This window comes from Bos grunniens, chromosome 23, assembly GCF_055505025.1.
Source record: "Bos grunniens cultivar Pamir isolate PY7600 chromosome 23, Bosgru_T2T1.0, whole genome shotgun sequence".
NCBI lineage: Eukaryota > Metazoa > Chordata > Mammalia > Artiodactyla > Bovidae > Bos > Bos grunniens.
In genome coordinates this window covers 13,948,349-13,975,802 of record NC_141187.1, presented here as the reverse complement: position 1 = coordinate 13,975,802, position 27,454 = coordinate 13,948,349, and the positions used below count along the sequence as shown (strand labels likewise).

General features: G+C 38.6%; 1 protein-coding gene across 1 annotated transcript in view; it reads right to left on the bottom strand.

Moving 5' to 3' along the window:
* Positions 1-27,454, bottom strand: part of DNAH8 (dynein axonemal heavy chain 8) — a 317,992-nt gene that overhangs the window by 206,142 nt on the left and 84,396 nt on the right. Inside the window, exons 23-34 of the mRNA XM_086371558.1 lie at positions 27,269-27,375; positions 21,376-21,451; positions 19,809-20,001; positions 17,007-17,203; positions 16,339-16,465; positions 15,309-15,544; positions 13,123-13,227; positions 7,060-7,173; positions 5,690-5,752; positions 4,967-5,067; positions 3,832-3,969; positions 3,437-3,677 (exon numbers count right to left, since the gene is read on the bottom strand). Coding sequence (XP_086227684.1) covers positions 3,437-3,677; positions 3,832-3,969; positions 4,967-5,067; positions 5,690-5,752; positions 7,060-7,173; positions 13,123-13,227; positions 15,309-15,544; positions 16,339-16,465; positions 17,007-17,203; positions 19,809-20,001; positions 21,376-21,451; positions 27,269-27,375 — 1,698 coding nt within the window. The remainder of the gene's footprint in view (positions 1-3,436; positions 3,678-3,831; positions 3,970-4,966; positions 5,068-5,689; positions 5,753-7,059; positions 7,174-13,122; positions 13,228-15,308; positions 15,545-16,338; positions 16,466-17,006; positions 17,204-19,808; positions 20,002-21,375; positions 21,452-27,268; positions 27,376-27,454) is intronic.

Genomic DNA, 27,454 nt, shown 5'->3' with positions numbered 1-27,454 from the left:
GTTGGGAAGCTCCCCTGGAGAAGGAAATGGCCAGCCACTCCAGTATTCTTGCCTGGACAATTCCATGGACAGAGGAGCCTGGTGGGCTACAATCCATGGCATCGTAAAGAGTCAACACGACTGAGTGACTAACACACACTGTGTAGTAAGTGTAATAAGAGTGGTGTTGACTGTTGTGAGTTCTAAGAAGAGAGAAATGACTTTTGCCTACTGTCAGGAGGAAAGGCTTCATGGAGGAGGGAACATCTGAGAATAAGTAGGATTCCAACAGGGGGAGGGAGAGGACGTTTTATAGGAAGGGAAAAGGCTTCCTTTCAAGGCAGTGAATGAAGTAATAGTAAGCAGCCAGCTAGGCTACTAGCAGGGTACATGGAGCAAAGCAAACAGAATGTACTGGCATAGACAACACTGAGACTCTGTTTAGGGGGAAAATAACTAATAACTGAATCCTAGAATTCCTGCGAAATGAAGTTTTCAAAAGCACAGCCTATGAATAGCTACACTCTTCAGTGTAAAAACCTACTGTAAGAATGAAGTGATCATCAAAGTTTGTTTTTTTTTTTAATTCCTTGATTGTTTCCTTCAATAGTATTCGAATAGCATTTATAGGACAAGAATGCTTCGAAAACAAAACTTTTGGCATACATATATTGTTAAAAAGAAGCAACCCCTCCCAAATTCAGGGCTTATGTTCATGAGACCCACAAGCCCATAATGAACTGAGAAATAGCTCTTGAATAGCTTGCTTGTACTCACCCAACCCAGTGCCCAGCACAGAGGCAGATCACTAAAAAGCTTTCTGTGAAAAAAGGGGCCTATTTGCTTAATACACAAATATACCCAAAGAGATTCACAACAAAACACATAAATAAAGGGTCAAGAGTTAAAGACAAGGAGGGAACTTAAAAACAGCAAGAAAAAAACAGCTTGTTATGTACAAGGGAACCCCCATGAGATTACCAGCAGATTTTTCAGCAGAAACTTTGCAGGACAAAAGGGAGTGACACAATATATCCAAAGTGTTGAAGGAAAAAAAAAACAAAAACCTGCCACCAAGAATACAGTACACGGTGAAGCTGTCATTTTGAATTGAAAGAGTGATAAACAGTTTTTCAGACAAGCAAAAGCTTAAAGGAGTTCATCATCACTAGGTAAGTCTTACAAAAAAAAGTTAAATGGACTTCTTTAAGCTAAAATGAAACCGAGCTAGTTAGTAACAGAAGACTATGCTGCTGCTGCTGCTAAGTCGCTTCAGTCGTGTCTGACTCTGTGCGACCCCATCGACGGCAGCCCACCAGGCTCCCCAGTCCCTGGGATCCTCCAGGCAAGAACACTGGAGTGGGTTGTCATTTCCTTCTCCAATGCATGAAAGTGAAAAGTGAAAGTGAAGTCGCTCAGTCATGTCCGACTCTTAGCGACCCCATGGACTGCAGCCTACCAGGCTCCTCCGTCCATGGGATTTTCCAGGCAAGAGTACTGGAGTGGGATGCCATTGCCTACAGAAGACTATATGAAAGTATAAATCTCACTGGTAAAGGGAAATAAATAGTAAAGTTCAGAATAGTCTAATGTTATAAAAGGTGTTGGGTTAATCACTTATAAGTCTAGTATGAAGGTTAAAAGACAAAATTAGTAAAAATAATGGTAACTATAATAATTTGTCAGTGGATACACAAGATAAAAAAGATGTAAACTGTGACACCAAAAACAAAATGTAGGGGGGGAGTAAAAATGTAGAGTTTTAGACTGCATTCCAACTTTAGTAGCTAGCAACTTAAAATGGACACAAGTAAATGCGAAGATAATCCACGAGCATAGATTGGAAGAATTAGTATCATTAAAATGTCTACACTACCTAAAGCAATCTACAGTTTCAAAGCAATCCCTATAAAAATTTCAATGACGTTTTTCAAGAAATAGAACAAGGGGACTTCCCTGGTGGTCCATGGTTAAGAATCTGCCTTCCAAGGCAGGGGATTAGGTTCGATTCCTGGTAGAGGAACTCAGATCCCACATGTCTTGGGGCAGCTAACCTGCCCTCCTCAAAGAAAGGTCCTGCATGCTGCAACAAAGATCTCACGTGCCGCAACTAAGACCAGGCACAGTCAAATAAATAAATAAAAGAAACAGAACAAAAAATCCTAAAAATTTTATGAAACCACATAAGACTCCATTTAGCCGAAGCAATCTTGAGAAAAAGGAACAAAGCTGGAGGCATAATGCTTCCTGCTTTCAAACTGTATCAAAGCTACGGTAATCAAAAAAGTATGGTATTGGCATAAAAACAGAGACAATGGAACAGAATAAACGTACATATATGTTTAATTAATTTATGAGAAAAGAGCCAGGAATATACAATGGGGAAAGGACAGTCTCTTCAATAAATGGTGCTGGGAAAATAGGATACCCACATGTAAAAGGACGAAACTAGACCACTATCTGACACCACACAAAAAATCAACTTAAAATGGACTAAAGACCCGAAACCATAAAACTCCTGTAAGACAACAGAGGTGGTTAAGTTCCTTGAAATCAGTCTTGGCAATGATATTTTTGGACTTGACACCAAAGCCAAGGTAACAAAAGTAAAAATAAACATGTGGGATAGCATCAAACTAAAAAGCTTCTTATAGCAAAGGAAACAACCAACAAAATGAAAAGGTAACTTACTAAACAAGAGAAAATATTCACAAATAATAGCTCTGATAAGGGGTTAATATTCAATATATATATAGCAGATTCATACAACTCAGCAGCGAAAACCACCAATCTGAATAAATAATGGACAGAGGTTCTAAATAGCTATTTTTCTGAAAAAGACATACAAAGAGCCAACAGGTACATATAAAGGTGCTCCACATCACGTATCATCAGAGAAATTCAAGTCAAAATCACAATGAAGTATCACCTCACACCTGCTGGAATAGTTATCATCACAAAGACAAGAAAGAGTGTCAGTGAGGATGTAAAAAAAAAAGGAATCCTTGCACATTGTTGATGGAAATGTAAATAACACTAAGCATAAAAATGGAAATGAACCGATTAAAAATCCTGAAGGAAATATATAATAATTTAAAGTATTTAGTAGACTAATAGTAAACAGTATAGAATTAGAAGGTTGGAAAATATTATGAGGAATCCACCAAGAACACAATATAGAAATAAACAGAATTTTTTAAAAGGGTATAGTTAAGGGACAAGGAGGACAGATTAAGGAGCTCCAAAACTAAATAATTCAAATAATTATATTATCTCCTTGAGTTACAGCATGATTTTGCAAAACCAAGGAATGTTCAGGATCATTTGAAATTTTGAGGGTACATTATATAGGGAAATCAGTACACCCATGAATAAAACGTTTATTTGTACAATTTTCAGAAAAGAAAAAGGAGACATTCTTTAACAGATCATTCGTAAGACCTTAAATCCTAGGTACCTCGATATCATCCTTATTTTTAAGGAGTGGTGCTTCCATAATATTTCTGAGACAAAAAGAATCTGACTCCACATCAAATGGGGTTCCGGTCAACTCAGAGATCCGATCCCAGTGCCTCTGTTTCATTGCCTTATTGGTCATCATTTCTAGTAGAGGACATGACTCACTGAAATCATCAATTCTTTTTTTCAGATCCAAAAAAGCTTGCCAATCTTTAAGTCCTTTTGGCAGTTTACGACATCTTTAAGAAAAAAATTATTTCATCTACACATTTCTTTGAAGAAGGTGTTACGAATATATAGCAATATATCAGAAGATAAAATCATTTGTGAAATTCCTATAGGATCCTAAAATAGGCACTATAAATTGGTAAGTTTAATGCGATTGAAACTCACCTGTTTTGAAACTCCAGAAGTTCTGCATTAATTTTTTCAATATCTACATCTCCCCAAAGTATCTCATAATAACCACTAATATTGCCCATCACAGTATCGTACAGTCCATACAGCTTCTGCAGCAAGTTGAGTTCCTTTCTGGGAAACCAAATAATTAAGTCATTATGTAACATAAATTGTAAACATAAATTCCATTATTGGATAGGCAGAATTCATCTAGTCAAATATTTCATACATTATGTGTATAATGTCTTATACCAACATGCATACAACCCCGTCAGTTTCCAAACAAAGCTCCATCAATTGGGTCAAGGTTTATAGCTCTCAAATATTCCAAATTACAATATTACGTGCCATTACCAGTGTGTTTAATTATTACAAACTTACCAATCACTGCAAACAATGTGACCAAAACTTGCTAATGAGAGCAAAGTTAAGGCTAATGTTTTATTTGATCTGTTTACTCTCAAATGCAAGCTGCATTTCCATGATCATGTCTGCCTTTAAGTCTGCCTTTTAAACATCACATTCCTACCAAAAGCTTTCTCTCATGTGCCCAGATGCAGTTATATCCAAAACAAGAAGAAAGGAGGGATTCTGGGGCAAGTACAGGAAAACTTCATTGTGTGGCACTCGCGCTCAGTCACACCAGACTCTCTGAGACCCCATGGACTGTAGCCCACCAGGCTCCTCCGTCCATGGGATTTCCCAGGCAAGAATACTGGAGTGGGTTCCACTCCAGGGGATCTTCCCACCCCAGGGATTGAACCCAGGACTCCCACACTGCAGGCGCAGGCAGATTCTTTACCAGCTGAGCCAAAGAGGAAGCCCAAAGCCTACCCCTTCTCCAGGAGATCTTCCCGACCTGGGAATCAGACCAGGATCTCCTGCATTGGAGGCAGGGTCTTTACCAACTGAGCTATCAGGGAAAACCACACTTGATGTTAGCCAAAAGGCCACATTTTTTATATGGAGACTGTGTATTCAATGGAATAGGAATAGCTAGGAATGAGGGGACTATTTAGGAATTTTCCAAGCCAGACCCTTCTCTGTACAATGAAGGATTTAATGACAACATGTTCACCTAATGGACAGTTAATTATTTATAATAAACTTGTTCAATTTCTAAACTTACCTAGTTTTGTGTAAAACCTCATAGTCAGTCACAGGCAACCCAAAAAGTTGTTCTCCAGATGAATATGTAACGAATTTCCTCCATAGATCATCAAAATTGGCCTACAAAAGGTTTTTAAATTATAGTAAGATGTAATTAATTCAGAACCCACTAAAGTAGAATTTATTATAATGAGGATAAAAGCTATATTGAAGTTTATTAAATAGTATCTATGAAACAAGATAAATTTGCGAAGCAAATTTATGCTGATACCAAGCTATCAGAGGAAAAGTTAAGTACTCAGGAAAATTAACTTTCAAGCATTCTGAAAGTAATCTTTTTATATAAAATTATTTCCTTAAGAAATTAAGTGGTCCCCAGACATGCATTTCAAGCTCCTATAAATATATCTGAAAGTAATGAAACTACATTTGTAAAATTCTATAATTCAGACTTTTCTACTATTTCACACCGTCATCTTTTCTACAGGGTTCAAATGAGTAAAGAAGTAGTATAATCCACTCAGTCTTGGGTATTCCTAGTAAAGAAGAAAACACTGATTTTTGGACAGCAGCTCTGTATTTCCCTGGTGAGATGACCATGGAAGCCACCTAAGTATAAATTGTAAATGAAATGATTGTAAACGAGTTCATTTTCATGTTCATGTTCATTTCATGTTCAGAGTTCATGTTCATGCTTAAACATGCAGGGAATGTCAATGTAACCACAAAAATGTAATTTTACCTGAAAGATCTGTAGCCTGTTGCTAGCTTCTTGGGGTGGTATATTTGGAACCATGGGTCCTTCCTGTAATGAATAATATAATCAGCATTTTAATTCTTAATCACATATATTTATCAATTTATTAGGTTTATCTATTATTTCCTTTTAAACAAATAAACATGATTTACATGATCTAACTCTGTCCTGTACATGAAGCTCTCATTTATTTTCTGTAACAGTTTCATTGAGATATTATTCACATATTATACAATCCACTCATTTAAAATGTACCCTTCAACAGTTTTTATTATATTCACAGACTATGATCACAATCAATTTTAGTACATTTGCATCACTCTAACTTCCATTCATTTTTCAAGGACCTTGACATAGCTAACAAAATATGTGATTAAATTACATCTTATATGACATTTGCAATACAAGAACTCTGTTTCATTTCATTTACAATCATAAATGATGGTGCTGTGGTTGTGCATTAGAATAAATGATACATAGTTACATAGTTCTGAGAACAACTTCCTCTCACTAATAGTCTAGCCCAATATAGAAACAGACACACATAGGCTGAATACTTGGAAGTAGCAGAAGGCAGTCTTTGGTGGCCATGAGCCAGAAAACAGTTGCAAAAAAGACCCCAAATGGTCTGCACAATCATAAATACTATGGATATGCTAAATAATATGCCATATTTCCAGTATAACAGAATAATAGAAAAATAAAATATCAACTAGTCAAACCTAAAAGTGATGTTCAGTACACATTAAAGAAAAAGTGTTATAGTAGTAGCACCAAGGTCTTACATTATCTTATGATTTTATATCTACTGTGATTACTAAAAGAAAGTAGAATATATTAGGGACTATATCCAACTTCTGAGTTTTAACTTCATAAAGGTCAACCATTATCAGTCATATACCATGTTGAATAGTCTGTGGGAATAACCAAGGATGACATTTATTATTTATGTTCAGTGACCCTTCTGGTTCTCTAAGAGTTAGAGCTGGGAAAAAATCAGTTGCATGATACCCTGACATTTGGACATTTATAGTTTCTAACAGCCTTCCAACAATTGTACTACATTTTTAATTATGAATATTTTGGCCCTAAGAAAGGACAAAAGCAGATTCTGTGTTCCTTTCATGATTTCCAAAATTGTTGCTCCTTTTAGCAGTTAAACTGTTTCTCTTCTCTCTTATATAAAACATGCTTAAAGGAACAGCTATCCCCTCTTTTTGACAGCTACAACTATGCGAAGATAGACTCTTGCACACTACGTACAAATCACAGTATACTTCTCAGGGTTCAGCACTTTCATCTCATATGAACACTGTGCCAAATATCTTAACACAGAGCGTGAAACACTTAATTACCGTCTCGTACGCTTCTGCAAAGTTCATCACATCCTCACGAAAAACTTCCACAGACTCAAGTAGATTACTTTTAAACTTTGGCTGTACTTGTACTAGTTCATCTTGTACAGAAACCTAGAATAAAAAAAAAAGGCTCAATGTGAGGATGAAAGCAATGTATTTAAATGAAAAATACAGATTCTACTCCAGCAAGTTTGTTAATTTCACAGAGATACTATGAATGAGAATGTGTCTGAAATGTTAATTTGTTAAAAAAAAAAACAACTCAGAAATAAACAATCCAAATGCACCAATGAGTCTCAAATCATTCTAGCTCATGACCCAAGAGGCAAAGCTATTTAACTGCAGTTAGGAAAATATTTTCTGGCTGCCCAGTTCAGGCAGTTAATATGGCCAAGGAAACAATTACAACTATGGGCCTAGTCTAGGTCACATGTTGTCTCCGGGACCAGGCCACGGTCTGGGATTAGAAATCTCTAGTAGGTTCATGTGGTTGCAATAATTAGAGCAGTTCCCAGTAAGAAAATGATATTACTCTAGGGAAAAAGAATAGCAAATGTCTTCCACAACGATTTTCAAAGCTTCTACTTAAATCTGCAATCATTGATATTGTTGTTGTTCAGTCACCAAGTCGAGTGCAATTCTTCACAATTCCATGTACTGCAGCACACCAGGCTTCCCTGTCCCTCTCCATCTCCCAGAGCTTGCCCAAGTTCATGTCCATTGAATCAGTGATGCCATTCAACCATCTCATCCTCTGTCACCCTCTTATTCTGCCTTCAATCTTTCCCAACGTCAGGGTCTCTTCCAATGAGTCAGCTGTTCGCATCAGGTGGTCAAAGTTTTGGAGCTTCAGCTTCAGCATCAGTTCTTCCAAAGAGTATTCTAGGTTGATTTCCTTTAAGATTGACTAGTTTGAGTTCCTTTCTTTCCATGGGACTCTCAAGAGTCTTCTCCAGCAATACAGTTCAAAAGCATCAATTCCACTGGAGGAGGGAATGGCAAACCATTCCAGTATACTAGCTATGAGAACCTCATGAATTGTAAAGAAAGACAATCATTATACCTAACACCTAATTCTTGCTTTCTATCTGCCAGGTTCTTTACATATGTTAACTCATTCAATCCTCACAACCACCCTGCGTGATATATACTACTATTGTATCCATTTTACAAGCGAAAAAATCGACACACAGAGAGACTAAGTTCCTCAAGGTATGTGACAAGGTCAAGATTCAAAACTTGGCAATGTGATTCCTGGGCTCTTGCTCTTAACTGCTCTCAACAGTAGCATCTTTCAGGGTTGGAACATATACTGCTTTAAGCTTAATGGTGACTGTAGTAAAGAATGGGTCAGTAGGTATAACACTAACAGAGAGATGAGAGAAAAACCCAAGTGAATCTTTTAAACTGAACAATAATAGAAAATAGGGCTTTACTAGATCTCAACTGAGGGCTCCCCATATCCTTCCTAGGACTCACTGTCTAGACTAACCAGCAAGTACTTTTTAAAATAAGCAGTTAGTCAATACTGAACATGAAGCCCCAAAATAAAAATTATTAAAAAATTTTATACACATCTTCTCAAGCCTCATTAAACTGCATTTTTTAAAGCTTCTAAAATATTCCTAAAGGACCTCATGAAGAAATTAAGAAACAAAGGTTATTAACTTGCACCAGATCACCCAACTGGCTGATGGCAGAGCCAGAATCACAAGTCATGACCCCAATTTCAGCTCTGTGTCCTTGCTGCTGTGTCTTGCTTCAATCTCAGTGACAAATCTCTCCATAAATAGGAAACTTTAATCCAACATTAATTAATTAGTAAATAGAAATTTTAGTATAATTAAAGAATCTGGACCCTCCCTTGGAGTTCACTTATTTTTTAAATTGTTAGTTTCTTCTTACAACAAAGTGAATCAACCATATGCATACGTATGTCCCCTCCCTCCTGAGCCTCCCTTGCTCCCCTCCCATCCCGCTCCTCTCAGTCATTACAGAGCGCTGAGCTGAGCTCCCTGTGCTGTACAGCAGGGTCCCACTAGCTGTCTGTTTTACACATGGAAGTGTATATATGTCAATCCTAATCTCCCAATTCATCCCACCATCCCTTTTCCATTCACTTTTTTTAAATTTATTTTTTATTGAAGGATAACTGCTTTACAGAATTTTGCTGTTTTCTGTCAAATCTCAACATGAATCAGCCATAGGTATAATGTCTAAATATTTACCAACTTCAAAAATGCTTAGAGAAAAATTTATAACCATAAATGACAACATTAAAAGAAAAAAGAAAAAAAACTTCAAATCAGTAACCTAACCATCCACCTTAACAAACTAGACAAAGAAGAAGAAACTAAACCCAAAGAAAGCAGAAGGAAGAAAACAATTTTAAAAGAGCACAGATAAATGAGAATAAGAATAAGAGAATAAGAAAACAATAGAGAAAATAACCTAAAAGTTTCTTTTTTGAAAACAGCAATGCAAGTGACAAGGTTTTACCTAGTATAACCAAAAATAAAAGAGAAAGGACTCAAATTACTAAAATTAGAAAAGAAAGGAGGGATATCACTACTTACTTTACAAAGTGATATAAATATATATTTACAATATAAATATCTATGCTGCTGCTGCTGCTAAGTCACTTCAGTCGTGTCCAGCTCTGTGTGACCCCATAGATGGCAGCCCACCAGGCTCCCCGTCCCTGGGATTCTCCAGGCAAGAACACTGGAGTGGGTTGCCAATGCCTTCTCCAAAATAAATATATATATAATATAATATATAAATAAATATATAGAGTGATATATATAAAAAGAATTATAAAGATATAATGAACAGAGTGAAAAGACAATCTACAGAATGGGAGAAAATACTTGCCAATTATATACCTGTAATGGCACCCCGTTACAGGACTCTTTCCTGTAATGGACTCTTTCTCTCCCACATGCGAGCGCTCTCTCTTTCTCTCTCTCTCTCTCACTCTCCTGCTATCTTCTAAATAAAATAGAGCTGTAACACTGATTTGCCTAAGAGCTGTAGCATGGTTTGTCCAAGACCTGAGAGCTGTGACGCGCCAAGGGCTTTAATGTCCGTTGCTCCAAATCTTTGTTGTGACGAGACAAAGAACCAGGGAACATACACTCGTGTGACATCTATGGTGCCACAGCAGACTCGGATTAAACCTGGCTGAAACAACCTCTGCGCAGAAGAGGCCAAGTACAGCAGGAGCCCAACTCAGGGAAGCTCCCGCGCTAGAAGCAGAAGGCGAAGAAACCCAGCGCAGGGGAAGGTCCATCGTGCTGGAAACCAGGACAGCGAAAAATGAACTCGGCAGAAAGCTCATGTGGCCCAGTCTCAGATCCCAGAAAACCTCCGGTTAAGGTAAGAGGTCCTCGCTCCTATGGCTGGAGGGACCTTTACAACCTCTTGTTTCCTCGAACCTCCCGCTAACAGGCGAGCGGCATGGGGCACAACTGAGGGACTCTGGAGAGGCTACTCCTCAGCATGTCCCAAAGGCGCTATGTGCTGAGCCCCAGTAGCTGTCACACAAGCCGGTGGGGGTTCTTCTGTCCTTTCTCTTCTCTGTGCCAAAGATCAGACCAATGAAACTGTGAGAACTGGTCAGATATTTAGCAAATTTTCCGGCGGGCTATGAAGGGGATTCTTTGGCATGTTTTTCCCACTGCTTTTTCCTCCAGCTCTCTCCTGGGACTCAAGCCCAGTCAAAACTAAAGAAATTCAGGCTCTGATGTCTCATTGTAAAAATTCATTGAGAGACAAAGCGATAAGAGGTAGATTTGTTAGGATCCAGAGAGAAGCCACCCTTCAGGGTGTGAACTGTTGCCGAGGGCAAGGGCTAAGGCCATGGAATTAGGCCTGGCTAGGTTTTGTGAATGGCACCCCACTCCAGAACTTTTGCCTAGAAAATCCCATGGACGGAGGAGCCTGGTAGGCTGCAGTCCATGGGGTTGCGAAGAGTCGGACACGACTGAGCAACTTCACTTTCACTTTTCACTTTCATGCATTGGAGAAGGAAATGGCAACCCACTCCAGTGTTCTTGCCTGGAGAATCCCAGGGACAGGGAAGCCTGGTGGGCTGCCGTCTATGGGGTCGCACAGAGTCGGACACAACTGAAGCGACTTAGCAGCAGCAGCAGCAAGAAGTTAATATCCAGAATATACAAAGAACTTCTACCATTCAACAGCAATAACAAAAACAAACAATCCAACTTAAAACCAGGCAAGGAACTTGAAAAGACATTTCTCCAAAGAAGATACACAAATGGCCAACAAGCACATGAAAAGATGCTCAACGTCACTTTTCATTAGGGAAATGCAAATCAAAACCACAATGAGAGACCACCTCACCTACTATCAAGAACACAAAAAATAACAAGTGAGGATGTTGGAAATTGGAACCCTTATGAACTGTTGGTGGGAACATAAAATAGTGCAGCTGCCATGGAAAACAATATGGCAGGCAGTTCTGAAAAATTAAAAATAGAGTTGCTGTGTGGTCCAGCAATTCTACTCCTGGGTAAATATTCAAAAGAACTGAAAGCAGGGTCTCAAAGAGATATCTGTACATCCATGTCCATATATTCACAACAGCCAAAAGGTGGGAGGAACACAAAGCCCACTGATGGATGAGTGAATAAACAAAATGCGGAATATGCACATGATGGAACATGATTCAACACTGAAAAGGAAGGAAATTCTGACATATGCTACAATACAGATGAATCTTGATGACATTATGCTAACTGAAATAGGTCAGTAACAAAAAAGATAAATATTGTATGATTTCACTTACATGAGAGAAATGGGGAGCTGTTGTTTAATGGGTAGTTTCCATTTTGCAATGCGAAAAAGTTCTGGAGATTGGCTGCATAGCAATGTGAATACATGTAACACTACTGAACTCTACATGTAAAAATGATTAAGATGGTAAACTTTAGGTTATGTGTATTTTGCTTCATTTTTTTTTACCTTAGTACAAAGCTACTGTAATCAAGACTGGCATAGGGGCAGGCATATGGATCAACAAGTTGAGAGTACAGAAATGAATCCTTACAGTTAACTGTTTTTCTCCAGGGTAACAAGACAATTCATTGGTGAAAGCACAGTCTTTACAACAAATGGTCCTGCGACAACAGGATATCCACACACGTTTACATGACATTGGACCCCTAACTCACACCATACACAAAGATTCACTCAAAATGTGACAAAGACCTAAATGTAAGGGTAAAATTATAAAACTCTCATAAGAAAACATAGTAGTGACTCTTCATGACCCTGGATTAGTCACGGTTTCCAACATACAATACCAAAAAACAAGAAACAAAAGAGAAATTAGACAAACTGGACTTCATCAAAATTAAAAATTTTATACTTCAAAAGACACCAAGAAAGTGAAAAAACCCACAGAATGAGAGAAAATACTTGCAAATCTTTTGATTAAAGGACTTACATCCAGAATATATAAAGAACTCTTACAACTCAAAGAGACAAATAACCCAATAAAAAAAAAAAATAACAGATTTAAATTCAACCTTTCTTCAAAGAAGATATACAAATGGCTAATGAGTACATGTAAAAAGATGCTAAGAATGATTAGCCATTAGGAGAATGAGGTGCTGGTATGTGACACAATATGGATAAATCTTGACAATATTATTCTAAGTAAAAGAAGCCAGTCACAAAAGACTAGATATTATATGATTCTGTCTATGCTTAAGCATCCAGAAAAGGCAAATTCAAAGAGATAAAAAGTATATTAGTGATTGCCAGGGGCTGTGGTGAGGAAGAGAATGAGGAGTGATTACTAATGGGTTTGGGGTTTCTTTGGGGATGATGAAAATGTTCTAAAATTAACTAATAATGGTTGTGCAACTCTGCATATAGTAACAATCACAGAAGTGTATACTTTGAAATGGTAAATGTTATAGGATGTGGATTATAAGCCAATAAAGCTATGAAGGTAATATATATTGAGCTTTTTAAATGTATATTTTTCTGGATATAGTCACTTAATAAAAGAAGAATTAAATTTGTACTCACCGCTTTACTCTGCAATTTGTTGAAAGAATATCTCAAGGTGTCTACTGCTTCTGATTCTTCTTTGGTGACTTCAACTTCAAATCGGTTTAAAATAGCATAGGCTTCCTGTGCAGTGGGGGCAGATTCAGACACATCACAAGGAATACAATTGACAAATGGCTTACAGGCCTTCTACAAACACATTCCTATGTCTTTTATTAAAATTACTTATTTATTTGGCTGTGCTAGGTCTTGCAGCATGTGGGATCTTTAGTTGCAGCATAAACTCTCAATTGCAGTGTGTGGGATCTAGTTCCCTGACCAGGGATCCCCCAGCACAGCACTGTAGCCAACAGACCACCAGGGAAATCCTCACTATGTCTTAAAAGGATGGTTCCCCAAATTAAATGTGTATAAAAAGCTCCTTTAGATTATCACTGACATCAGATATTGACTCTAGACCTCAGGCCCTGAAATCTGAACTTAATAAGCACCAAGGTGATTCTGGTGGAGAGGAGACCAATCCCTTTGAGATATCCTCCGAGGAAAAACACCCTAGAATAACTTTCTGCCTCTCTCTTCCTGATCTTGTGCCAACACCATGCAAAACGTCTTCTCATATTCTATTAAAATAGGGGCTGGCTATATAAGGAATGGAATGAAATGATATTCTGAAGAGCAGACACTAATGAACAAACAAGACAAAATAAAAACAAATTCATAGGTACAGAGAACATATTGGTGGTAACCAGAGAGGAAGGGGGATAGAGGACAGAGAAACGGGTGAAGGGGGTGAACTGTATAGTGATAGCTGGTAATGAGATTTAAAGGTGGTGATGGCTTTACACTGCATACAAATATTGAGTTATAATCCTGCACAACTGAAATCTGTATAATGTTACATACCAATTTTGCCTAATTTTTAGAGTGATGAGCTGGCAATCAGTTTTACCAAAGGAATTTATGCTGAAAAACTGAGATTTGGCAGTCAGGAAAAAATGGTATGATAACTTGTTAAATCTTGAGAAGCAAGTGGTCAGCATTCAAAATATCTGAATACTAAGATTTAAAGAAGTAGTAAAGGTATGAATTTCATTAGCTACCAAAGAGCACAAACTCTAAATAGGTTCATGAAAGCAAGGCTCAGTCATGAACACCGGGTACCAAAAGGAGGTACCAATTCCCCAGGTTTGCAGGCAATAGGGGAGTGCCCTGTCCACAGAGAATCTAAAAAAGTTATAAAATGAACTGGATCTTATCTTTATTATCACCATGAGCCAGAAATTCTAAGTATTAGTCATAAGTACTTGTGGTAGAATAATAGCCTCCCTATTGTTAGCCACACCCTAATCTCCAGCACCTGGGAATATATGTCACCTTACACAGCAAATGAGACTTTGCAGATGTGATTAAAAATAAAGAATCTGAGAGGGGTAGATTATCCTGGATTAACCATGTGGGCCCAATGTAATCACAAAGGTTCCTTTAAGGGAAAGAAGGAGGCAGGAGATTTAGAGACAGAGTGTGAGGACAGAAGCAGGGGTAAGAGTGATGCCACGGCTGGGAGGGAACCAGGAACCAAGGGACGCAAGCTGCCTCTGGAAGCTGGACAACACAGGGAAACGGTTCTTCCCTGGAGCCCCTGCTGACATGCTGATTTTAGCCCCATTTCCACACTTCTGACCTCGAGAACTATAAAATCATAAATGTGTGTTGTTTTAAGCCATTGAGGTTGTTACAGAGGCTAAACAGAAAACTAAAAGAGTACTCTTTCCTAAAAACATCTCCTGTTGATCTAAATACGAACAGCTACTTTTGAGCCTAAATGGACCATTCCCAACCATGGTATGCTGCTGGTCACAGGACAGGCACACAGCTCATTTCTAAGAAAGTCAAAGATATTTGGGGAACTTGCCTAATATGTCAGGACTGAAGTCAGAGAGTACAACCACTCTTTTCTGTAAAATATAGGTACCAGCATAAAAAAAATAGAACACTGTCTAGACCAGTACAGCATTATGAATGTATTTTCCTTGGTATACTGTTCACTGTTGATAATTATCAAAATCCCTCTAAGAACATCAACATCAGAGAGGAAAAACAGGAAGATGATGCCATAAAATAGATAAATAAATCAACTTTTTAATGTTTCTCTATTAAAAAAAAAAAGTAGCATTTCAAGAGAGGAAAATGCAAACATTTCTTACTTCAATTGGTCCCAAAGTCATGTCCATTTGAATTTCATTATCACGGATACAAGACAAGGCTTCCATGGCAAATCTGACATCATCTAAGTCACGAATAGGTCTAGATAACTTTTTCAAGTATTCGTTGATAAATGCTATCATGTCTGACATCTTCTTTTTGTATTCTTCATTCAAATATCGACAGAGTAGCATCTTCCATGCCTTAGCCTCAATTGATAAGGCCAATTTCATTGGCTCTGGTGAAGACAGAAAAAGGTCAAAATAAAATACTAGGTGACATTCTGAAACAATTCACTTCATGTGTAAGCTGAGCATTTATAATTGTCCATTTGTCACCAGCCACACTGAGCACTTGAAATGTAGCTAGTCTGAATTAAATGTTCTGTAAGGTTACCAGATTTTGAAGACTTAATTCCTATCCCAGTGAAGTATGTTAAGCTGTTCACAAGACAAACACCGAAGTCTATAGAGAAGAATTTTGGAAATTCATTCTAGCATTATCCAATGTGAACCTTGCTCTGTTTCTGGCCATCCTATTAGCAGCCCTCACCCATTTCCCTGAATTCCTCCAGGTAACTCCTGCATGAGACCAGCAGTCTAAAATGCTGGGAACACTGGGCCTGTCCAGCAGAGCTCTCCCTCACTATAGTTAGCCATATATTTGGCTTGGGCTTTTGATTTCAGACATTGTCTCATCACCCTCTGATACTCTAACCCCACTGGACTAACTTCTCAGGAGACTCCAGCTGTTCCGATTCTTATCTGTTGTACACAACCCACTCCCTCCGGTAACACATAGTTCCACCTATAGTTTTAGTCGTTTGGGTGCCAGCTTAGTATTAACTGCATTAAGCCACTTTGGTATAATACTATATATACACAATGTATATCTATATTTAACATATATATGAACAATATTGGTGGTCCAAAATACTTAATAGTTACATTACTGCAGATTAATAACTGCCTCCTAAATGAAGTCACATTTCATGTGAAAATGCAGATACTTTACGTAATATTTTTTAAATACCTGTATGCAATTCAAGTGCTCCTACAACTATAATAGGCTTCAACTCATCGATCTCCTGTTCAAAAGTCGCGTAGTGTAGAATTTCAGATCTGATTTCAGTCAGAGAGGGATTGTTAGCCAAAAACTCCTGTAGCAAGGAAAGAATCAACACTTTCTTTGGCTTTTTGACAATGTAAATCTTACACTTCTAATAGGTAAATTATAAAATTGCATCCGCTTATATATTTTTCCTCACGTATGTGCTATCAGGCCAGGGGCTCAGTAGAGAGAGGGATGAACTGTTAGTACTGGAAGAGGAGGCTACGTGAAGACAGTTCACATTTCTGGTTGGTTGTTCATAGTCCTAAAGTTTCCTTGAGTTTCTAACCAAATATACAGCTAAGCCTCTGTAACTTTGACACACCCCTGAATACCTGGCCTCTGGGTATGTCTCACACATAATTGGTACTCAGGTGAATTGAACAAAATCTGCTTGAGCCTCATTATTATCAATTGCCCCTCTGTCAGTATCAGAATTACACAAGACAAGAAGTGTTAGGTGCGTGGCATTTACAGGTTCTCGGCCTCTGTTCTTGAGTTCTCATCATTATCACTGGCGTTTTCCTGGTCTTCCCACAAGAGTTAAAACAATTACAAGCCAAACTGCGTTGCCAGCAGTGGAAACACACCTTCACTTTCACATCTCGGTCCTCTGTCCAGAGTGTCTTGTACTTTTGAAAGTCCTGCAGGGCTTCATGAACTGCCTTTCTCAGAGAGTTCACGGAGGAAGAAAGAAGGAGGACCAGCTTGGAAATATCCTTGTGTTCTGCCACTCCCGGGTAAAAATTCTTCAGCTTCCGTGCGGGAATCATTTCTTCAAAGGATCCTGAGAACGGACAGTTGTATTCTATAGATAACTCATGCATTCAACTTCAAATACTGCCAGTTGTAATTATCTATAGACTTTTCAAACTTTAAATTATTAAGACCCATCTCCCTCCAAGTAATTAACAGCTAATCTCTCACTAGTTTCATTTATTCTTATTAAATCGTTGTGTCATATTTTGAGGTCTGCTGCTGCTGCTGCTAAGTCACTTCAGTCTGGCCGACTGTGCGACGCCATAGACGGCAGCCCACCAGGCTCCCCCGTCCCTGGGATTCTCCAGGCAAGAACACTGGAGTGGGTTGCCATTTCCTTCTCCAACGCATGAAAGTGAAAAGTGAAAGCCAAGTCATTCCGTCGTGTCCGACTCTTCGCAACCCCATGGACTGCAGCCTACCAGGTTCCTCAGTCCATGGGATTTTCCAGGCAAGAGTACTGGAATGGGGTGCCATTACCTTCTCCGATTCTGAGGTCTAGGTTTCTTTAAAGTACATGTGTGCAGGCGCAGTCAGTCGTTCAATCATGTCCGACTCTTTTGCGACCCCATTGACTATCGTGGCCTGCCAGGTTCCACTGTCCATGGGACTTCCCAGGCAAGAATACTAGGGTGGGTTTCCATTTTCTTCTCCAGGGGATCTTCCTGACCCAGGGGTCAAACCCACTTCTGCATCTCCTGCATTGGCAGGTGGATTCTTTACCATTGATCTATCTGAGATGCCTTCATTAAAGTGAGGAAATTGCTATTCAGAGGAAAGAACTGAAAACCAGTTGAAAGACACTGATTAACAACCTCCCCCAAAACAAAACGTCCTCCAAGGAAAAATCAAGAGTTGAAATTGCTATCCCACAGAACAGCCTTGTGGTTAAAGGAGAGGCAGGACATTTATTGGGGCTTCCCTTGTGACTCAGCAGTAAAGAATCTGCTGCCAGTGCAAGGAACGGGGGTTTGACCCCTGGGTCAGAAAGATCCCCTAGAGAAGGAAATGGCAACCCACTCCAGTATTCTTGCCTGGAAAATCCCATGGACAGAGGAGCCTGGTGGGCTACATACAGTCCATGGGGTTACAAAGAGTCAGACAAGACTTAGCAACTAAACGCAACAACAACTACATTTATTACCCAAATGCCTTAAGCTAATTATTTAAACTTCATAGAAATACTTGAGAGGACTAAATGATACAACATATGCTTGTCTTCAGCTCAGCATCTAGTATATAGAACCTACACAACCAGTATTAAACACCACAATAAACATCTCTTATTAAAAGTCAGTATTCTCAAGTATTCTTCATCAGGTACAGATCATACGGATACTTTTGTTTGGCCCGGACAGTTCCCTACTTTTGTTAAAGCAGTTGTTAACAATTAAACGGAGAAGGCAATGGCACCCCACTCCAGTACTCTTGCCTGGAAAATCCCATGGATGGAGGAGCCTGGTGGGCTGCAGTCCATGGGGTCGCTGAGGGTCGGACACGACTGAGCGACTTCACTTTCACTTTTCACTTTCATGCATTGGAGAAGGAAATAGTAACCTACTCCAGTGTTCTTGCCTGGAGAATCCCAGGGACGGGGGAGCCTGGTGGGCTGCCGTCTATGGGGTTGCACAGAGTCGGACACCACTGAAGTGACTTAGCAGCAGCAGCAGCAGCAGCAACAATTAAAAAATCATGAGATTTCATGAAAAATTTGAGATTTCCACCTTCTCTTTTAAAATGGTTCAATCTGATACTCCTGCCTAGCAACAGCTGGCGGAAGTATCCATAAACAATACTGACTTGGGGTGGGGGTAGAAGAAAAGGGGAGATGTTGATCAAGGGGTACAAACTTTCATTAATATAATGAATAATTCTGGAAATGTATATGTACTGGTAATGTATAGTACAATAATAATGCGTACTTGAAGTCTGCTAAGAAAGTACACCTCAGGTGTTCTCACCACACACACACACACACACACACACATAAATGATAAACTATGAGAGGTGATGAATATGTTACTTACTCTGACTGTGGCAACCATTTCACAAAAGTACACATATATCAAAACATCATGCTGTATACCTCAGATATGTACAACTTTTCTCAAAAATAAATAAAAATTTAATGTGGCATAAAAGCAAGAAAGAAAAAGAAAAAAAGTTTGGCTTTCTATACAAGAGAAAGTATCCAAAAATATCCATGGAATTTGGGGTCAGTGTCATATCACACCCTTAATTAAGGGAACAGCTTAAATAAACTTTATGTACAAAGCACATATGACCAGGTTTCCTAAGCACCATGTTCTAGCAAACTAAGTTTATCAGACCAAATACTAGCCTGAAAATAGAATTAGTTCTAAGGTTTGTTTTCATTTTTAACTTTGAATCTGAGGCTATGATAGTAGAACCATGGTAAATGTCCTGTTCATCCATGACCAAAATCTGAAATGTCTGCATGCAATGTTTAAGATGGAAGATGGAGAACACTAGTTTTTTTAATGCAAAATGTAACCAACAAACATATAAAACTGACTTTAAAAAGATATGTTGTAATATCCAGGAAAAATCAGAAAGACTTATTTACTGTTATAATTCTGAGACTCTACTGATCTGAGATTTAACATTCTTACTTTCTTCCTTCTTCAGTTGCTTTCCTGGGCTTGAATGGGCCACGTCCATAGTCGTACGGGAGGTACTGCTAATGACCCTCTTGATGTGACGGGACTGCTGGCCCCAGTGAGCTACTCCTCTGCTGACCTCCAGGGTTAACTGGATCATACGGTTAATGGCTTGTTGAATGTCATCCAAGCTAGGAACCATTACCTGTGGAAAGAAGAAATGAGTCCCAGGTGCTCCCAGCACAGACAAATCCACACCTCTGATTGTCATCATCAGCCAGCCTCCGCTGGCCCAGTGGAAGTCTGCTTCAAGGAGAGGGATATTAGAGGAAGGTAGGCTGCAGACTTAACCATCTTCAAGCTTTCCCACTCTACCCATTCCTGCAGGCAGAAAGGTCAAGCACAGTGCTTGCCACCCTTTCCCTGTGAGGGTGGCTGGATGCAGGCATGTGCACGTGTGGCATGTCCATGAAGCAGAGAAACTGAAGACCCTATACTGCCAAGATCTTGACTTCCGTTCTTTCAAATGTGCCAGAGAAGCATAGAAGCTGTCCTCCAGGAGGCCAGACTGTGTACATGCGGTGTTAGGTGAGCCATAGATCATTCCTGCCTGGCCTTAACCCTTGGATCATCACAGAACACAGCACAGTCATCCTGATGACTTGGTGTTCCACATGCCAACAAGCAGCAGGAGGGGTGGTGGTAGAGAAAAGTGCCCTGAGAAAACATAAGGGACCCGTGCACTCAAGGTGCAGGTTTGTTCTTTCTTTCCTTCTATTCTGCCGTGGACTGCCTCACAGCTGGGTGCTCAGGACAGAGATTTGGACTTCTGAGATGGTCTTATTTAGATAATGTCTGAAGTAAGAAAAAGGAAGATGATTTGTAGGGTACTTGCTAATTATGGCCCACCAGACACTTAACTCTGATACCCTCCTTCAATATACCATGAGCTCTGCAGAAGTCATTTTTATAGTAGATATTAATGATACACTTTGATTTTTGTTAAATGCTGCTGCTACTGCTGCTAAGTCGCTTCAGTCATGTCCGACTCTGTGCAATCCCATAGACGGCAGCCTACCAGGCTCCCCCGTCCCTGGGATTCTCCAGGCAAGAACACTGGAGTGGGTTGCCATTTCCTTCTCCAATGTGTGAAAGTGAAAAGTGGAAGTGAAGTCACTCAGTCATGTCCAACTCTTCGCGACCCCATGGACTGCACCCTACCAGGCTCCTCCGACCATGGGATTTTTCAGGCAAGAGTACTGGAGTGGTTTCCATTGTTAAATGCTGAGGTGAAGTCAAAAAGCACACAGGACCAAGAGATTAAACAAAGTTCAGTCCTAATGCTATACTTCTTTTTAAGTCTCTGCTGAACTTGTTACAATATTGCTTCTGTTTGTTTTGGGGTTTTTTTTTGGCCACAAGGCATGTGGGATCTCAGCTCCCCAACCAGGAATCAAACCTATATCCCCTGCATTCAAAGGCAAAGTCTTAACTACTGGACAGCCAGGCAAGTCTCTATACTTCTTAAAAACATTACCAAAATATCACTGTATTAACTTGAATATTTCATAATACTTACCACATTAGGAATCGCAAGATGTACTTCAGATTTTAAAAAAGAAATAACATCTTCTGACCGCTTTCGTCCATAAGGGCTGTAATAAGATGGACATTTAACTCAGAAACCTTAACCTAATATTTCATAAATAGCATGGTTATGCTACAACTTTCAACCCTGAAAAATAAGGACAATTTTCAAAATGCTGAATTACTTGAAGAGACTATTATTTACAATGGAACCATAGATTTCATGAACTAGTTCACAGACTAAGAAAAGTTTTAATCTTCTTTGAAATGACATATTAGTCTTTTACCCATTTCTAATATTTTAATGTTGCATTCTCTCAGGAAGTACCACCTAAACATGTTCACCTCAGGCACTCCTTTTTCCCTATCCCACAATAGGTGCTGAAAATCACCAACAAAAAGCATATACCTTCATATACTTTATTCTGTGTGTGTACAAGATTAACAGGAGGTTTCAAGTCAAAGCCTTCCAAAAGTAATTTTTACAGTAGTATCAATTATGCTCAGACAGAAGTACAGACATACAGACACAGGAGTGCAATTAATGAATGACACACATCGGCCTGAAAATTATTAGTAGTTTGGTTATCTCCCTCTGTCTGATCTCTGTCCCATCCCAGATGAAATTTAGTAAGTGTAAACTTTCCATAGAAAGAAATGTTATCATTACTGAAAAACTACACCTCCGTTCATAATGGAGGATCAGTGGTTCCCAGGTAAATATATTATGGTAAGGAACTCTTTGAACTAGAAGTGAGCAAACAAAGGAAAAAAACCTCAAATTCTTAGTCTCACTGTGAAATTCAAGACACGTAGACTGCATTTAAAAGGGTACAATCTGAGAAAAAGAAAGAGTTTTATAAAGTATAATCAAGCAGCTGAACTAACAGAAGCAATGGACAGCATACTAGATCCTTCAGTGACTTATTTGACAAACTAGAGGATTAGCTTAAGGAATTCTCCAATCATTCCCATGCAAAATATGAGACATAAATTACTTAAGGAAAAGGTAATAAAGATAAGTTTATCCTCCACTTAGTGTACCGCAGGTGCTTTTCCAAGTACTTTTCCATAAATTGAAGTATTTCATGCTCACATTAACTCTTGACACAGATTCCATGATTATTATTTCCTTATTGTAGATGAGGAAACCAAGGCAAAGAGAGATTAAGTAACTCCCAGAGGGTCACTCAGCTCAGAGATGCTCTACTGCCTGGGATCCACTGTGGAAACCCTACATACAGTAAATTTAAGCATAGCCCTTCTCAAATCTTAAGAATAGACTTATTTTTTTCACCTTGAAAAGTTTCTCTGTGTGCCTCAGGATTAATGGGGGGAAAACACATTATCTGTGAATTTCCAGAATACATGGGGGAAATCTGTAAGCAGCAAAAAACTGTTATTTAGAAAAGAAAAATCAGATTAGCAGCAGAACTCACATCTGAATATGGAAACAAAATAAGCCAGTGAAACAGTATTTGTGGAGTGCGAGAGAAAGAGGCTATTGCCCAAGCTGACCAAATAGTCTTCACGGGTGTGGGAAAGAGAGATGTTTTAGACAAGGGAGGATTCTGCGGTAGTATACTCATGTATGCCTCTTCAAAAATCACAGAAGTACAGTTTCAAATTAACATGGAATTCTGAGTTCAGACTTCAAAAACGCCTCCCTGTGCCAAGTACGTCACAATCATGGATAGACCATGAAGGACCTGAAAATACTCAAACAGAAGGCTAGCATCACCATGCATCAGGCTGGCATCAGAAACACGCAGTAGCCTGGCCAGGGCTCTGGCCAGGAAACGAGCAGTGATGGTGGGGCTCGGCCCCTGTGGACTGTGGGAGGCTAGAGTAGTCCATGTGAGAGGGGACTCATCCAGGCTTGCTACCAGACACCAGACACTGAAGCGACCTTGCCCCACTTGTAAAGACCGGCAAAATAACAAGACGTTTGCCAACCTCCTGCCTGCAGCTGCAGCTTTTCCAAAAGATGTTCTCACCTAAGGTGAAAGGAGTGAATCCACAGCATCCTCATTTTGCCACTAAGCCGAGCCGCCCATGTGTGGAACCCACCACACCCCAGCATCTCTTCAGAGGATACGTAACTGTGAACAAATGCGACCCAGACCTGCACTCAAGGTGCCAAGGGTCATGTAGAGACAAGAGAGACACACGAAAGGAAGGAGGGAGAAACACACAAAAACAACCAAAGAAAAACTCTCGCTCAAGGAGAGACTACAAATAAATTCCAATACGCGTGCCTGAGTCTAACGTAAAGAAAGAGGACTAAAGACATCAATAATTGAAACAAAACCTCACTCCAGATAAAGTTTAATGTATAGAAGTATGACAAACTCAAATATAAATATATTGAGGATGTTCAAAGAGATAAATGAAGCCATCTTCCAAAAAGTAATAAATTGCTGAACTAAAAAGGCAAGAATGATACAGTATCTAGAGGATAAGGACAAAAATATCAATTGAAATATTTAAGATACAGTAGATGAGACCACCTTTAGGCTAGATACAGAGATACTTGACAATGATGTAGCCCAGAAAGACAAAAAAGATGAAATATATGACAGCGAAGGAAAGACAGACTGACATGCCCCAGCATTTGAGATGGCCAAATAACCACAGTGCCTGCAACAGTTCTGGTTTAAGTCCACCCTGAATCTTCATCTAGATAGTGCCTCTCCACTCAAAAGTGTTTCCAAGGTGGAAGAATAGATCATGTGGTCAACCTACTCAACATTCAGCTACAGGAGTTACATATCAAGAGAATGAAGAGACTATCTCAGAAGCAATAACTCAAGAGGAAATTGCTGAGGATTTTCCAGGATTAAAGAACACTGCAGGTCATCAAACAGAAAGTATACTCTGAGAATAAAGCATGACTAAATAAAGACAAATCCACTCCGGGAAAGGAAGCTGCAGAACATCAAGGCTAAAAAAACAATTTTCAGTTAGACTCACTGCACACTTCTCATCAGCAACAATATACGTCAGGAAAAAAATGAAGAAATATGTTCAAAGTGCTGAGAGAAAAACAAAAGTTTTTTATATAGCCAAATTGGTTCAGACTTAAAATGAAGACTAAGAGGGTTTATACCTCACCCACACTTACTGAGGAACCAGCAGTATAAAATAAACACACAATAACCTGGACATTTTAATAAAATAGTCCAGTAAATATACTATTTTCTAGTGTTCAAAAAATAGGTAAAAGCAAAACACCACACAGAAATTATAAAGTTCATGCCAAACCCCTTGTAGTTAGAAATAAGATGAGAAAACTGAAAAAAATATAGACAGTGTTTTTTAAAAACCAGAGATAGATATATGTATTCTAAATCTGAAGGTAACTACTTAAAGGACTGAAGTATAGGAAAGAGAATATAAAGGGGGAATTATCCATCCCAAGGATAACAGATAATAAATGAACCAAGGAAAAAGGATAGTAAGAAACTACAAAATAAAATGTCATAAATTAACTGTAACTATATCAAAAAAAATCCAAAAATGTAAGTCAATTAAAATCCATTAAATGGCAGAGATAATCAGATTAAATAAAAATAATCAGGTATATAATCCTTTTAAGAGGCAAAACTTTACAGAAAAAAAAAAATGAAGGGATAGAAAAAGATATACCAAAAAATCTGGGAAAGTAAAATTAATGACAGACCAAAAAGAATGAGAAATCAGGATTAATATGGATAGAAAGGCTCATCAAAAAAAAAAAAAAAATACAGTGTTGTAGCAGACTTAACTATATGATGTTGCATGTACCTAGCCACATAGCCTTAAAAGATATAAAAAGAGAACTGACCAAAACAGAAGGAAAAATTGACAACTTCACAATCACAGTGGGAGATCTGAATAGTGCAACTTAATTAAAATTCAGCAATGAATAACCAAGGAATAAACCTAGCAAAAATGTACAAGACTTTTTTTTTAATTTTATTTTATTATTTAACTTTAAAATGTATAAGACTTTTACACAGAGAATTAAAAAAACTTTATTGAGAAATATTTTAAAAATGAAAAATAAATGGAGAGGTAATCCATGATTCTGAAAGGAAGACTCAGTGTAGTAAGGATGCTAATTCCCTCCAAATTTACCTATAGATTCAATGTAATTTAAATAACTATCCCAAAAGAAAAATTAATTTTCTTTTTTAACTAATTAACTATACGGGAAAGAAATACTAGTCTCCTACTTTACACTAAACACAAAAATAAATACCATGTGGATTAAACCCCTAATTGTAAAAGATAAAACTTTAAAACTTTCAGAAGACATGATGCAGTAGAGAAAATTTTCCTTTAAAAGGCATAGAAATCACAAATCACTAAGGAAAAGATTGATAAATCTGAATTTAAACTCAACAAAGAATATCATAAATAGAACAAAAAGGCACAAGGAGAGAAGATATCTGCTATGATACCAACAAAGTAATATATTGAGACCATCCATGAATAAATCCAATCACATAGTAAAACAGACGGAAGGAAGGAGGTTGGGAAGGAGGGAGAAGGGAAAGAAGGAAATAGAAAAGGGAAGGGAAGGGAAGGAAAGGAAAAAGAAGGAAAGAAATTTTTTTAAAAAGAAAGCACAAATGGCTCATGAACATAAAAGTATGTTTAACCTCATCAGTAACCAGGAAAGTGATCGTTTAAATCCCAGTGAGATGCCACTTTACACCTATACACACTGGCAACGATTTTTTAATTGAGCAAAATCAACTGTGTGCGATGAGGAACCATGGGCACATTCCTGCTAGACTCGTTGCTGCTGTTGTTCAGTTGCTAAGTTGTGCCCGATTCTTTGCAACACCATGGACTGTTGCACGCCAGGCTCCTCTGTCCTCCACTATCTCCCAGAGTTAGCTCAAATGCATGTCCACTGAGTTGGTGATGCTATCTAATCAGCCCACCCTCCGCTGTCCCTTCTCCTTTTGCCTTCAATCTTTCCCAGCATCAGGGTCTTTTCCAATGAGTTGGCCCTTTGCATCAGGTGGCCAAAGTATTGGAGCTTCAGCTTCAGCATCAGTCCTAGTAAATACTCAGGGTTGATTTCCTTTAGCATTGACTGGTGTTGATCTCCGTGCTGTCCAAAGGACTCTCAAGAATCTTCTCTAGCACCACAATTCAAAAGCATCAATTCTCTGGCACTCAGCCTTCTTTATGGTCCAACTCTCACATCCATACATGACTACTAGTAAAACCACAGCTTTGTCTATGCAGACCTTTGCTAGCAAAGTGATGTCTCTGCCTTTTAATATGCTGTCTAGGTTTGTCATAGCTTTCCTTCCAAGGAGCAAGAATGCTAGGCACTGCCTGGTAAAGTGAGGAGTGCACACACCCCAGGGCCCAGCCATCCCCCTTAGCAGATGCAGCACGAGATAGGTACAAGAGCGTTCACAACAGCCCAAACTGCAAACACTCCAAACGATCACCACCAGTAGAACTGATAAAACAAACTGTGTACACTCCGGCTAAATAGAAGTGAAAATAAATTATATCAGCATAAATACATCTCAAAAACAATACTGAACACAGTTCAAATACACACAAAATTAAACAATACAAAAATGGGGTAAACTGTTAAAAAAAAAAAGCAAAACAAGACAATGATAAAATCAAGTTCCAAACAGTGGCTACCTCTGTGTGAGCAGAGAAGGGACCAGTAAGGGGACTGTAGAGTTCAGTGTTCTTTGCTCTTGGGCTGGTTGCTAGGGATACGGTTGTTCATTCATTACTGTTTTTATGTTACACACTTGTTTTTATACAGTATTTTCATAAGTGCCATGTTTTAAATTTTATAACTTTTAAAAATGCTTTAGCATTGTGCTGTGATAGTATTACCAGACAGATTTTCCACTTGCCTGGCAACAAATATTCTTTTTTTCATTGTGTCCAAAGATAACCGTGTAGCTTTTTGAAGACTGTCTAGTAATTGATGAGAGAAAAAAGCGTAGACCTCTTTACATTCCTATAATGAGAAATCATATTAAATTTGGTACAAAAAAATCTAACACCCCCAAAGCAATAATATAATATTAGAAGTGACA